This window comes from Eupeodes corollae, chromosome 1, assembly GCF_945859685.1.
Source record: "Eupeodes corollae chromosome 1, idEupCoro1.1, whole genome shotgun sequence".
In the NCBI taxonomy this organism is placed as follows: domain Eukaryota; kingdom Metazoa; phylum Arthropoda; class Insecta; order Diptera; family Syrphidae; genus Eupeodes; species Eupeodes corollae.
Genome location: NC_079147.1, coordinates 41,559,905 through 41,575,066, shown reverse-complemented (window position 1 = coordinate 41,575,066; position 15,162 = coordinate 41,559,905). Strand labels below are relative to the sequence as shown.

At 36.5% G+C, this 15,162-nt stretch overlaps 2 protein-coding genes across 2 annotated transcripts; one reads left to right on the top strand and one right to left on the bottom strand.

The window, feature by feature from the left end:
* Positions 1-1,881: 1,881 nt before the first annotated feature.
* On the bottom strand, positions 1,882-3,655 carry LOC129939685 (uncharacterized). The gene is made up of 7 exons (XM_056047794.1): positions 3,429-3,655; positions 3,129-3,362; positions 2,929-3,069; positions 2,716-2,871; positions 2,327-2,644; positions 2,114-2,257; positions 1,882-2,048 (listed from the first exon to the last, which is right to left on the bottom strand). Exons 1-7 carry the CDS (start codon positions 3,636-3,638, stop codon positions 1,926-1,928), a joined length of 1,326 nt encoding a protein of 441 aa, XP_055903769.1. The 5' UTR covers positions 3,639-3,655; the 3' UTR covers positions 1,882-1,925.
* Positions 3,656-7,267: 3,612 nt separating this feature from the next.
* Positions 7,268-8,620, top strand: LOC129938708 (signal peptidase complex catalytic subunit SEC11A). The gene is made up of 4 exons (XM_056046404.1): positions 7,268-7,506; positions 7,696-7,955; positions 8,015-8,192; positions 8,265-8,620. The coding sequence occupies exons 1-4, from the start codon at positions 7,438-7,440 to the stop codon at positions 8,313-8,315; spliced, it is 558 nt and encodes a 185-aa protein (XP_055902379.1). The 5' UTR covers positions 7,268-7,437; the 3' UTR covers positions 8,316-8,620.
* The last annotated feature ends 6,542 nt before the right edge of the window (positions 8,621-15,162 follow it).

Sequence of the window (15,162 nt, the reverse complement as noted above, 5' to 3'; positions counted from 1 at the left end):
GCATAATATGCTTGCAATTGGACAAACTTTTAAAAGATAGTGCCTCTAGTGTTGACGTAGGGGCTCTGCTCTATTCTTTCAAGTACGATGTTAAAAAAATCGCATTGACAGCGCATCACCTTGTCTAACACCTTTTTTGACATCGTATGGTTCTGTTACGTTGTTTCCAACCTTTATGGAGTAGCGTGAATTCTCCATGGTCATCCTGCACAAACGGACGAGTTTATCAGGGATTCCAAAACTAGACATGGCTCTATGCAGCTCATCCCTGTAGATGCCGTCATATGCGGCCTTGAAATCGATGAAGAGATGGTGAGATTGGATTTGATATTCTTCGGTTCTTTCCAAGATCTGCCGTAATGTGAATATTTGATAGACTGTGGACTTTCCTGGTCTAAAACCACACTGATAAGCACCTATCAGGTTGTTGACGATGGGCTTTAGACGTTCACATCTTACGGCGGAGAAGATTTTGTAAGCGATGTTAAGCAGACTGATTCCTCTATAGTTGGTGCAGTTAAACTCCTTTCTCCTTTTTTCAGGGATCAGGTAAACAATACTGAGGTTCCATTTATCGGGAATGCTTTCTTCCGACCATATCTTACAGATAAGTTGATGCATGCTCCTAGCCAACTAATCTCCAGCTCCTTTAAAGAGCTCGGAACTCAAGCCATCTGCTCTAGGGGCCTTTGTTAGACTTCAGCATAGATATGGCAACCATTTCTTTGCCTAAGTCGGGAGGACTGGATGGTTGGCTTTCGTCGACTAGGTTGAATGGATCATACTGGCTGACAGAAGAATTCGGTTCGTCGTAGCCGTTATACAGTTTGCAGAAGTGGTCCTTTTACTTTCGTCTTAGCAGCGTTCGGTTCTAGGCTTATAGATTTGTGAATTTCTTTTCACCTGCTCATAAAATTTTCGAACTTTATTTCTGCTTTTAAACCTCTCAACATCTTAGACCGTCCGCTTTTCATGCTCCCTCTTTTTCATTCTAATAAGTCGGTGTTTCTCTCTCCTCTGCTTATAGAGCTCATGAGGAGCTCTGGTCCTTCTATTCAGCGCCACTTTGCGTGCCTGTTTTTTGGCTGCACTTACCTGCCGACATTCCTCATCAAACCAGGGGTTCCTTGTTGGTGGCTGTTTGAAACCCAGCACATCAGAGGCGGCTTCTCTGATTGCATCTTGGCAATGTTGCCACAGGTTTTCGATACATTGTGTTGACAGCAAAGAACTTCGAGAGAGGTTACTTGTAACTCGGTCGGAGAAGGATTTGGCGATCACTTGCGATTGTAGCCGTTCGACGTTGTATCTTCTCCCAGCATCTCCATTTTTTGCCTTGGGTCTGGAAACCCGAAGTGCTACCTTAGCTACAACGAGGTCGATCGCAATATGGTCCGTTGTCGGAAGTGTTGTCGTGCAGGCTGTTTTTCCAGATTATTCCACCAAAGATGTCATCCCTTCCTAGCTTGGCATTAAAATCGCCTAGGACAATTTAATATCGTAGCTAGGACACTGCTCATATGTTTTTCTAAGAGCTCGAAGAACATGTCTTTAATGTTGTCATCCTTCTCTTCTGTGGGGGCGTGTGTACATATTAAGCTAATGTTGCCGAATTTAGCCTTGATGCGGATAATGAAGCGATCGGTGATTAAGACTTTTTGCCCAACTAAGAGTAAGTCTGTCTCCAATGACAAAGACGCATCCAAATAAGCGTTGTTGGTTTTCTCGGTAGTATATATCACAGTTTTTCTTCCTCTTTTGCATAACCCATTCCATGGCTTGCTTTTGAAATTATTAACGTTGATAGTTTTGGGAAACGGGACGCTGCTGATAGACTTCTGGCTAGAACCTAATCTTTTTTTTTTGTGGTTAAAATATATATAACTTTAGACTTCTATTTTATTGTATATACAAAAATAAAACGACTAAAACGGTTCATCAATAAATTGTTTAAATGCTTTGTGATAAGGTTGAAAATCCTTAAGGACACCTTCCAAACCGGAAGCTTCCAAATGACACACAAAAGTCTGGTAGATTTGTTGAACGAGCTGTAAAAGAATTTAATTAAATATTTTTATAATAAAAACCAAATTTAAGAAACATGTTAACACACTTCTCTTATCCTTGGTGTTTCTTTTTGTGCCGCAATCGCTTCCATTAGAATAGTGGAGAACTTTTCGAAAAATTTCAACAAATTTATATTCATTATTTCCACGCTTATTGAATACAAACAAGTGAGATAGCAAATATGGAACCTCTGAAAGGAGACACATTTGAATAAGGATTGAGTTTTGATGTCACCGTAAATCGTATGATTTTTCATTACCTGAAGCATTTTTTCACAAATAGTTACACTTCCCAGGAATTTATGTGATTCAGCTAGAAACAATTTCAATATATACAACGCCCAGCGATGTGGGGCACACGAATTGATTTTACTGCATTCCAAGCGGAATTGTTGAAAGTCTTTCCCCGAAAGTGAATCATAATCTCGAGCTAGAAATTCTTCAATTTCTTTGCGATTAAGTGTGAAACGGTTAATAATTTTTGGGATAAAAGAAAGCAGGCATATGACGACGTCATTATTGGAGGAATTCTTCAAACTGCCTAAAAGGTTTTCCATCATTTCATCCGTCATGTCCCACTGAAAGAAGAAGGAAACAATCTCGTTTGATTCTTCCCCACTTGGAGTCTTTTTTGAGGGAAAAAAATAACCTCATATGAGTCAATGTCGTCTTTAAAATCCAAACAATCGCAAAGACATTTCCAAATGTCGTTTGTTCCATCAACTGAATCAACAGTTCGAACTGATTTGAGCACTGCCTCGAAGATTACCTCAGGTATGTTGAGTTCTTTGATTTCTTTTGAATCCTAAGAAAAAGGAGATACAATTTTTGTTGGGGGATAATTAGGATCGATTAGACTTACGGAATGACTAATGATTGTTTGGAATATACTCGTGCTGAGTTCCTTGTAAACTGGCAAATGACACTCCCGCAGCGTCAGACCAACAGAAAGTGAAAAATTCACCCATTTAATTGGCAGTTTACATCCGTTGGAAACTTTTAACTGGAAAAATGAGGTCTTATTAGCACTTTTTTGATTTTTTCTAAGATTGACAATTAAACCTCAAGGAACCTGCCAAAACCATGAACAGTTCCTATGTGACGTTTCCAGACGTCTGCCTTTAAGTACTGCGTATAATGCTTAAGTACATACTCCTCCACCTCTTTGTCGAGAATTTTGTAAAAGTTCTTCTCTATAAATTCATCAAAAACCCGAAGAAATTGTTCATTTCGAATTTTGTACATCGTATTGTGCGCTGTTATTTCTGTTGTGAGCATAAGAAGTCGTCCTTTAATCTAAAGAAAGGAGGAGCAAAACACTAGTGACAAGGGGATCCATGACAAGAACTCGGGAACCCTTACCTCTAGAACATCCTCATTGTAATCTTTGGCCAAGAGAAGTTCCTCGTTTTGGTGGATAAAGTCAAAAAGCAATGGAAGTTGAACTTCGAGTAACTTTCGATATTCATCGAAATTCTCAGAGTCTATGGGAGTGTTGTCCAAGTCAACAGTCAAGTCTGGAACTGATGAAGATTTGATGAGGTCTTTGGCAAAAGCTAATTTGTTTTCCATTTTATCTGCTTTTTGTGTAAAGTAGAGATAAAATATGAAGGTAATAAATAAGGAATGCAGTTTTATTGCTTAATTATTTTCAACTGGTTTTATAAACGTAGAAAATAGAAGGAACTTTATATTCACTCTGCATGGATTTTGAAAATTCGCAAAAGTTGTTTACATGCAAAATAACTTGACTTCAAAAATTGACTGTCTGACAAACCAGAAAAACCGGCTGGAGTGATGCCAATTTTATAAAATTTGTACTTAAGGGTGGGATCACAACAAGAGAGGTACATAAAACTAAGTTTGTCAGTCCTTGCATTGCAGTTTATAAAGATTGATGTAAAGAGTGTTTACGTTTTAGGCGGCCGACGTTAAATGTGAACCAAACCTTAACATCGAGTTTTGTCTGCATTTATTTTCACATTTCTCAATTTCAGGTTAATTCAATTTGAACCACACCAAAACACACAATCAAGCAACGCGCTACTATGAAAATGGGCCTTCAAATCAAAATGCTTTTCGTGCACTTTGTGATTTTTTCGGTAAATTTAATCGTCCAAGTGTGTCCAAGAACAAAAGCCTCTTGAGCATTCCAAGCGTCGTTAATGGTCTGATTGGTGGCAAGATATGACAACAGTGGATGATCACTTTTCAAAGAAAATCATCTTTAGGGATGAGGCACATTTTCACCTAAATGGATTTGTCCATAAGCAGAACTGCCACATTTGGGCGAATGATAATCCGAGAGTGATTATCAAAAAACCAATGCACCCACAAAGAGTGAAACACATTTGACACATAGCTAACGAAACCATTGCTTTTTTGCGTGACAAATTCAATGACCGTGACATCTCACCTGGTGGCGATGTCATTTGGCCGATAAGATCGTTTGATTTGACACCTTGGGGTTATCAAAAGAAAGAAAGAGTTGTCAGTCATTAGGCCATAGTTCTTAAACCGACTGTTGCACCACCCAATTTATTTATATATTTAAAAGAAAAGGTGTAGGTCAATCCTACCTTAATAATTTGTGTTTTATTCAAAATGTAACCACCTTTTATCTGTGTTGCTTGGGAATGGACTTAAATTTATATTTTGACATCTGACGATTGTTTGTCTTTTACATAATTTCTATTTATGTCCTGGTAAGTAATTTTGTTTTAAGAAAATATAAAATTTGTCAAAGCAATTGCATATTTTTCTATAATTTTTCAGTTAGAAGGAAGAAAGTACTACACCAAAAATGTAAAGACTTCAGGCTTGTATATATTAGGGGGCGTAAAACACTGTTGAGAACTGAGCCTAGTGACTTACAACTCTCAACCAACCACAGTCAGGAATTAAGCTTAAGACCTCTGGCATGACAATTCAACTCACTATAACCATCATGCCACGGGTCCTTGGCATGTACGGCCCCAAAATTTAGCACATAATTTTTATTGTTAGTTGATTGATAAATGAGTCGAATGTGAAACTATGAAATTCTATTTGATTTTACCAATAAAGTTGGCAATACACGACAACATAAAATACCTTAGGTGGCTCGATTTGGTTCTGTTCATCCGTTTGGTTGTTAAACAAGTCAAAAATAAACGATAAACGAGCCTAGTAGTCCTGTCATTTTACACAATCTTGTATCACCACGTGAAATGAGAGGCAATAAGGCTAAGAAAGGAGAAGGGATTTAGGATCGGGGATGGGTTGGGAGCGCGGCGGAGGATTCAATTACCACCACATGAGGGTACGCTAGAAGAAAAGAGGGGTATGTCAGTTGGATTAGAATGTCCAGTGCTAAGGCGGTGGCCAGTACTTCGTAGATGGACCTCAAAACTCTTTCAAAACTAGAATTTCATGCCCTTACTTTACTTGAAGATCCCGAAATATTTCTTTACAACATTACATACAATTTTTTCTATTAGAACAATAACATACACCGACATGCACACGACAACCAAAACTAAAATCTAATCTTACAAGATCTTTCCAATCAGCCTATCTCGGAATCCTTCTCTTTTCTTAAACTTTCCCATTTCACCAAAACTTTTCACTAAACACTTATTTTTGTATGTATTGTTTTTCTTATTATACCCAAAAAAAAAACATATACCCGTCGCACCTACGTTTGCTTTGCGATCCATTTCTTTTATTTACTCAATATATTTATTTCGTCCTCAAATGCGAATATAACTTATTGTCATGTCAGAAGTTAGTGAAAGTTGAGCCGCAAAAATAAACAACCACAAACAAAAATAAAAATACAAAATAAAAATCTAATTACGCTGGATGCAAACCATAGTGCCCTAGGTGAGATATTCTCCTGCCTATTTTGACTAGAACCATTGACTTAATCTTACCCAGTACATGTTCCTGGTCAGCGTTCTAAATTTTCTTTCTTTTTATTTTAATGCTTTACCCATTCCTTTTTTCAGACTCCTCCAGGGACAATTATATCTCTATCTCATACAAAAATCCAAGGAAACAAATCCTCAATGTCTCTTATGGCTGAAACAAACACGCTTTAGATTCGGCTTTGCCTGACGTTTACAAGTTCAGCCATGGGAATTCAATGCATGCTATCACAATGAAGCTTTGACCTCACGTTTCGATTTCAAAACTAATATTTTTTTATTTTGAAAAAAAATAACAGCTGCTAATGACAGAAGTGCCATTGTAGAAATATCATATTGAAAGTGTCATTCAAAGCAAGCTGAAGCCTAAGCTGAAGCGTGTTTGTGTTTCAGACATTAAAATGGGTAAGCGCAACAGTCCGTTGGGAACTAGGGCCTAGTGACTTACAACTCTCAACCATCCCTGTGTGCGAGTAATGTTGTCAGGAATGGAGAAAGCACTTTTTCATGACAAGATTTACTCTGGGAGAGTTTGTCAATTCCTCGCAAGAGTTAGTACCCGTAAGAAGACTTTAGGTGGCATAAGCAGGGATTGAACCCAAGCCGTCGGGCATGACAGTCCAACGCACTAACCATCATGCTCCGGGTACCACCATTACCCTCTTTTTATTTTTTCTGGGTTAGCTGCCTTATTTTATTATATGGGGTTACATTTTTCGATCATGTTTTTCTGCTTTTTAACTGTCACTTATATTTCATTCTTTGCAGCATAAGTGACATGAGCGACATCAATGGCTAGTTAACAGTGTGAGTCACATCCCATCCTTTATTTTTATTCACACATGTTTCGAAAAATAAACTGATAAGAAGGCTGCATAGGGAGTTAAATATCAATTTTTATCATAAGAAATGCCAAACCTTTACTTCAAAGCCATTTGCAACTAATTTATTGTTTTTGTTAAATGTTATATTAAATTTCTAAAATGTATTAGTCTTATCATACTTCTTTCTACTTTAATTTCGTAAATATAAACCTACTAACTTGCAGACCAATGTCTCTTAAAATGTTGACAGTTCGTTCAAATTTAAATAAATTTAACTTCGTTTCATTATTACTTCTTTTACATTACCAAACGCACCCACTGTGTATCATGTCCGTTCAACCCAAGAAACAAGAACGTAAACAAACTCAATATTATTTCTTGAACTCACTCTATCTCCCATCGCTTGCCATCGCACTCTCACATATTTCCATCATTGAATGCTGCCATTCAACTGACGTGGTAGAAGCGGCAGAAAGTTGAATAGTTGTCAACGAAATCGAAAAAAAGCCACCTCAGGAAAGCCACAAATTACAATTCCTCGTTTTGTCTTCTTTTAAAACAATTTAAATAAAAGAACCTATTATTAGATTTATAGTTTAGAATATTGAGGATAGGAATAGGAAATAAAAACAATTCAAAATGGGTCTGCCAGAATTATTAAAATTCGACGAAATGGTCAAGGATTTCAACAGAATGAACAAACGCCAGGTAAGTAAACTTAACTTAAGCTCGTACACGATGCACAATTGTCCAATCTTCTTCGCATTGGCGTTGTGCACCCCTCGACATCTTGTTCTTCTTCTTCGCTGAGTGAATTGTCTACGTAAACAAAAATTGACAAATGCATTTGGGAATCCTCACACTGTTGGTCATGGTTTGGTTTTGTTCCAATTACAGAGTCTCTATCAGATCCTTAGCTTTGCGATGATTGTCTCATCGGCATTGATGATCTGGAAAGGATTGATGGTGGTGACTGGCAGCGAATCTCCGATTGTGGTCGTACTTAGTGGCAGTATGGAACCGGCTTTCCATCGAGGTGACTTGTTGTTCCTCACAAACTACAAAGAGGAACCCGTTCGTGTTGGAGAGATCGTTGTCTTCAAGGTGGAAGGAAGAGATATCCCTATAGTGCATCGAGTTATTAAGTTACATGAAAAGTAAGCAAAGATTTTTGAAGGAGGATTCTTTATTTAAATGTTGTTTATCCCTTTTTTAGAAGCGATGGATCAGTCAAGTTCCTTACCAAGGGAGACAATAACAACGTTGACGACAGAGGACTGTACGCACCCGGGCAGCTGTGGCTCACGAAAAAGGACATTGTGGGTCGAGCAAGAGGCTTTCTTCCCTACGTTGGCATAATCACAATATTTATGAACGAATATCCTAAAGTTAAGGTAAAGTATTTTAAACTTTATAATTTATTTTTAAGTTTGAAAGTATAACTTATCTTTTGTCCTTGTTTTTAGTGGGCAATTCTATCAATCCTGGCGATATTTGTTCTCCTCCATCGAGAATAGGACTGTTACAACCTTTCCAGCCTTGTTTGGAGCTAATTTCAAAAAATCCTAGCAGGGTAAAAACAAACAAAACACAACAGAAAAGAAACGAAAAAGCATTTTGGGAAGAAATCAAAACGGCAACAACAACAACTATGGTTAATGCATTTTTTTAATTTTTAAAGTTCTTAGAAAAACAAAAAACAAACAAAACATTGAAAAAAGCAAATTGTAAAACTTTGTAAGTCGATCCGAATTCGAAGTACATTTGGATTCACTTATTTCTTAATTATAAACAACAACAAAAAAGACAAAAATTATAAAAATTTACTTTTATTTATGAAGATCCTGCTAATGGAGAATCTGTTGATATTCGTTAAATTCCAAAACTTGCCCAGGAACTGATTAATTCGCGATAAATTATATTTACTGACTGGCTAAGTCGTCTGTTTTCTGAAATTTCTCATTTTCCTGGGAATTTATTGGCGTTTTTAATTTTTGGACGACCGACGCACAATGGAAAGTGCTGAAAGGTTATTATAAAATTTTTGACGAAAAAAAGGAGAAAATAAATAAAGTTTTTTTTATTAAAGTAAAAAAAGATGAAAATCACAATTCTGTAAAATTAAACCTTCTTGTTTAACCGGACACATTTAGAACTTGGTATGAAATATACTAAGTAAACTTCAAAATCTTTGACGGATTCTTTGCCTTTGACTTTTTAAAGTTAGATTTGTTATCATTCGATATTCATACATAATGAGTGCTTTTATTAGCGTTGAAATAGAAATATTTGATTTCTTCTTTTGACAGGACACTATTTTCAATGATTCATTTAATTTACTTGTTAATATAGGGTCCGCCTTCTAACGTTTTTTTTTCAACTAGTGCTTATTTCGTGAATTGTAATACTTGGATCATGTCTGATTTTGCTGAACGAATATGGTAGTGTAATCATGTGTATGTGCTTGAACAACGCTTAGAGAAGATGCCGATTTTGCCAAAAAAAAGCCATATACCTAAAACGAGTCACTGTTTGGTGCGGATTTTGGTCCAGAGGCATTATTGGAGGTGCCACAAAGCCGAAGCAACACTCGATGTTTTGCGCCCTGTTTAAAAAAAAGTTATTTGGCGGACTATTTATAAGTTTTATTTCGTTGGTGTTATCATTTTATATTTATTACTTTATTTATTCGAATCTTACAACGAATTGTAATTTGTAATTTAAAGTTTATTTTATTTCATCCAACAAAGAGACTAAATAATACAATACACTTCGTGTCACATGGATAGGGACAAGCTCTTTTCGTTTTTTAAGTGGCGATATTTCAAACCCAATTTTGTAATCAATGAATAATGTATTAAGTTTAAATTGCAAACAAAACAATTGGATTAAGTTGACAAATACAAGTTTTATGGCGGTTTTTCCCAAGAAGGTCATAAAAAGTACCTGTTTTTTTGTGTCACATGAATAGGAGCATGGTCTGAATTCACCTATTAGCGTGTTTTAAATCAGAAAAAAGGATGATATGATTATTTGGGAGATCAGTAATAGTATTAATTTAATTTGAAAGAATTAAGAAGTATGGGTAGAAATATGGGTCTAATAAAGGAGGAAATAGGCCAAATTCAAACTTACCGGTATCTCGGCAAAACCATCCGTTTTATAGCCAACAAAATTAGAAGAAGTTCTACCTTAAGGACCAAGAGAGGTTTGAAAAAAAAAAAAAACAAGGAGAGAGTCAAGAAAGCCACTTCATTTCACAAAAAGCAGGCGAGAGCTGCTTAAAATTCAAGGCTCTTCAATAGTAAAATAAAGTTAGAAGCTGGGGTAAATGCTAGTAGATCGACTGTTCGCGTATGATATACAAAGTAGACCATATACGCCACCAAACAATTAAGAAAAAATCCTTAGAATACGCACGCAAAAACCACCAACAAATCAGAGTAGGTTGAATCAAACTTGGCATACCGTCGTCTTTTCCGATGACAAAAAAATAATTTGGACAGACCTGATGCATAAAGCTGCTATTTTCATAATTTAAGAAAGGAAGCAATCTATGTTGAAAAATGGCACAGCAAAGGAGGCCGTATGGGAGCAATCACCTATTCCGGGACATTAAAGCTGGATTTTCAAAGCTCTAAAATTATGGCAATAACTTAAAAATCGATCCTGGAACGAGCTTTTCCGCAGTTGTTTGAATTATTTGGTGGACAACGATGGACCTTCCAACAAGATAATGCAACAATACATACCGGACGCCAACAAAAGCCTGGATATAGGGGCAAAATGTGAACCTACTACCATGCTCCCCATATTCTCCTGACCTGAACATCATGGTAAACGTATCTAGGAAGGAGGACGGCAATACAAAAAAAAAACAAAAATAAAATAAATTGGGTGGCGCAACAGTCCGTTGTGAACCAGGGCCTAGTGACTTACAACTCTCAACCATTCCTGTGTGCGAGTACTGTTGTCAGGAATGGAAGGGACCTACAATTTAAGGCCGAATCCGAACGGCTAATTTGAGAAAGCGCTTTTTCATGACAAGATTTACTCTTGAAGGATTTGTCAATTCCTCGCAAGAGGCAGTACCCGCACAGGCAGGGATTGACCCCTTGCATGACAGTCCAACGCATTGTTTTTTTTCAATTCATTTTTATTAGTTCATTCTTAAACCTATATTAAAGCTAGATAAAAATTCATATAACTAGCTTAATGGTCACATACGGACATTCTTAGTTAAACTATAACACTAACAACTAAAAAAAATTAAAATTTTATTCAGAATTAACACAATCGTGATGTATTATTAATACTGTGTATTCAAAGATTCAAAGTTATAATATATTTGGTCGCAGGAAACCTAAAAGTCCAAAAAACGAAATAAAAGAAACGTTTAATACTAATTTAATTTTATTTAGGAAGAAGGTATTTAAAGCGCGATGTGCTTCTCTAAAACTCGATATTAAGACTGCCTCATGATAATGAATGGTCATCGTCGTGTAGCTTGCTGCAGGCAGCCTCTATCGAGACTCGCGCCTGTTGTCGTGTTGCTCCGTGATTGACCGACTTATGGTGGCCTCTAACACTGCTGCGAACAAACACATGAGTTGATGACTTTAGATCTTGGTGAACGAATGGCTGCTGCTCGGTGTGCCAGGCCGTCTGCTGAGGTTTGGTTTGGCGCATCATACGTCTAAGGTCTTTAACGAACTCGCATTGCGACTGATTCACGATCGTTGGAGCCAGTAAACCTGCTGGTAGCCTGAGTGACGTTCCATACACCAGCTCTGCTGGGGTGGCTTTCAAATCTTCTTTAAGGGTCGCACGAAGGCCAAGTAGTATCAGTGGGAGTCGTTGTACCCATCGATTGGAGTCGTTACAATTTATTGCTGCTTTTAACGTCCGATGAAATCGCTCAACGATTCCATTAGCCTGCGGGGGATACGAAGTCGTCATTGAGTGATTAGTTCCTATGCACTTACAAAGTTCCGTGAAGATCGACGAGGTGAATTGCCTCCCCTGATCTCCGCCACATATATAACACAAAAAAAAAACTTTTAGTAACTTAACGTTCAATTTTATCAAGTAACTTCAAATAAGCACGCGACAAAACAATTGCAACTTCAAATGGAAAGATATATACATTATAAAGTAATCAATATTTTGTAGCGAATCCTTTGTTTTTGACAACTGCCTTGCATCTTCTTGGCATGGATTCAATTAAATTTTGAATGATGTTTGGTGGAACTTCATTCGAGCCGTTTGTACTCTTTTGAAAAAATCGTCTGCATTTCTAACATTTTCCCGATTGATTTTCCGTTTCACGATTTCCCAAAGGTTTTCAATCGAGTTTAAGTCTGGTGACTGTGATGGCCAATTCTAACAGCGATGTCATGATCATTAAGCCAGGTTTTAACCCGTCTCGACGTGTGCTTTGGGTCGTTGTCCTGCTGGAAGACCCAACGCAATGGCATTTCCCATTCTGCATATGGCAACATAACGTCCACTAAAATTTGTTTGTATACATATTGGTCCATTATTCCATTTATGCGATGCAATGGGCCTAAACCAGCAGCAGAAAAGCAACCCCACACCATTACATTCCCACCCCCGTGCTTGAGAGTTTTTATGCAATAACGTGACTCTAATCTCTTGCCACGTGGTCTTCTTACGTAAGATATTCCGTCACTTCCCATAATATTAAATTTGGATTCGTCACTAAAAAGAACTCGACTCCATTTCTGCTTGTCCCAAGAAAGATGTTCCTCAGCAAACTGCATTCTTTTTTTCTGGTTTCGGAACGAAATTAAAGGTTTCTTAGAAGGCCGATAACAGCTCAAATCAGCAACCGCCAACCGACGAGAAACCGTTCTAGTGCTTACATTTAATTGGAACTCCTGTACCAATTTTGACGCAGATATGAAGGGATCTTTTTTGACTTTTCCTATGAGCATAGCATCCGTTCGAAGACTTTTTTTACGTGATCGACCACCGCGATGCACAACAGACACTTCTTTTGTTTTGAGATAACGGCTTATTATTCGTGAGACTGACGATTTATTTACATTAAATTTTTTTGAAATGTTTTTTTTTTGTGAATTGCCCGAATTTAAATCGTCTACAATTCGCTGTCTTAACGGATCTCCAAATTTATTAGGTGCCATTATTTTATAATTTTATATTGAAATTAAAACCGATATCACTGGAGATGAGCTTTATGTAAATAAATAACAGCAACTTTGCTTTCAGGTCACGACCTTCAGACAATTGCTAAATGCAATGCAATTATATAATTGGACAAAATAGAACAATGTAACTGTTAATAATTCAGTTAAACAGTAATGACACTTTAGTTGCGATTGTTTTGTCGCAGGTGAATTTGAAGTTACTTAATACAATTAAACGTTAAGTTACTAAAAGAGTGTTATATATTTTTAATAACTTTGAATACACAGTATTAATAATATATGATGATTGTTTTGATTCTGAATAAAATTTTAATTTTTTTTAAGAAAATGCTTACTTTCATTTCTAGTTGCAAATGTTTTGTCCGATACTGTATATGATGGAGCGTCAATTCTCCATTTTTACTGCTTAACTACAAATCTTGTAAAAGCCTTTCCACTCTTTCAATACGTGTTATCCTAATAGCAGTAGAAGGAGACCATAAAATTGAACAATACCTACTCAAGAATTACACAAACTAAAGACATTTAAATTGATTTTAAAGCGTATTTTTACACTTCAGAATTTCAGAAAGTAGTAAGCTTATAGCAAGCTTTAAACTACGATCAGAGGCGCATCATAAGTGCATGTGTTAGTTGTTAGTAAAAATTAATACAAATTTAGCCTAACACACGTACATACAAAATACAAAACATAATTAACATTTAACTATTACAGAACAAAAAATAAAATGAGAACGTTTACGATAGTGGAGCACTGGTTCTAAATAATGATTCTAATCCCACCTTATTTAAGTTTAAATCTATCGTTGATCACTTTAAGTTATATGAAATAAGCCAAATAAGGTGCATCAATTCCACCATTAATGAGTTGATGAAAAAAACTAAGTCATTATTAACACACCTTTGGTGGAGAGATTGCATTTGAAGAAGTAGAATACGATGTTCATAGGGAGGCAGATCATAGGGATCTTCCCAAGGAAGACCTTTTAGGGCAAAGCGAATAAAATTATGTTATGTTATGTCTATGAATTTCGTAATAGGGAGGACGAACATGGCAATTATACAAAGAAAGAGTAACATAGGGATCATTAAACTCCTTTGCCCAGCGTTTTATAAAACCAAGCATAAAACTTGCCTTATTTACAATAAAATTAATGTGATGAGTAAACTCTAAGCTGGAACAGAAATTAACACCTAAATCTTTAAATGTGGAGACGCGACAGAGTTTTTGCTGTGATATACAGTAGTCAAATACGTTACTGATTAGTTTTTTAGTAAAAGTTATCGTCTGGCATTTGAGCGAAAGGCTATTTTCCCCACACCAAAATGTGAAACTATCAATGTCGGCTTGTAAAAGAATACGATCATAAGTGGACTTTATTATTTTGAAAATCTTCTTATCGTTACATCGTTAATAGACAGGATGAACAGAAAAGGGCCAAGATGGCTTTCCTGGGGAACACTAGATTGAACAACAAAAACCAACAGCCTTAAGTATAAATAAAACAATTCCGTGGCTAAGTTGGTCAAAAGCTTTAGAAAAGTCAGTGTATACATAGTCAACTTCATAACCTTGTTCTAGGACGTTTGAACACATTGTGTTTGAGAATGTGAGGAGATTAGTAACGGTTGATCTTTTTTTTCACAAAACCATGTTGCTGTTCGAAAATGATACATATTTTTACTAAAAATGCTACACTTTCATAAACAACTTGTTCAAACAATTTAGAAATGCCAGAATTCTTTGCAATGGGCCTGTTGTTTGTTATATCCGCCTTGTTACCTTTCTTGAAAACTGGTGTTAGAAATGACTTCTTCCATATGCTGGAAAATTAGCCTGTTTTTAAAGAAAGTTTGAATAAGAACGTAAGGGGTTCGACTTAAGCATTACTACACTTTTTTAGTACTATCGGGGGAACACCATCGAGACCGGCTGAGCAGTCATCATTAAACGCAGGTAAAAGATCAAGGACCGTAATCTGTAGCACAGGTATATGTGACTACACCTAGTTTGCGAAAAGGAGTGAAGATTATGAAAATATACTTCATCAACTTCTTGAGGGTTATTAACAGATGACTCACGGAAATTCGTTACGAAAGCGTTACAGATATCAAAAGTTTTATCTAACGAAAGGTTCTTGTGAAGTTAACTGAGAAGCCATCTGATTTTTTC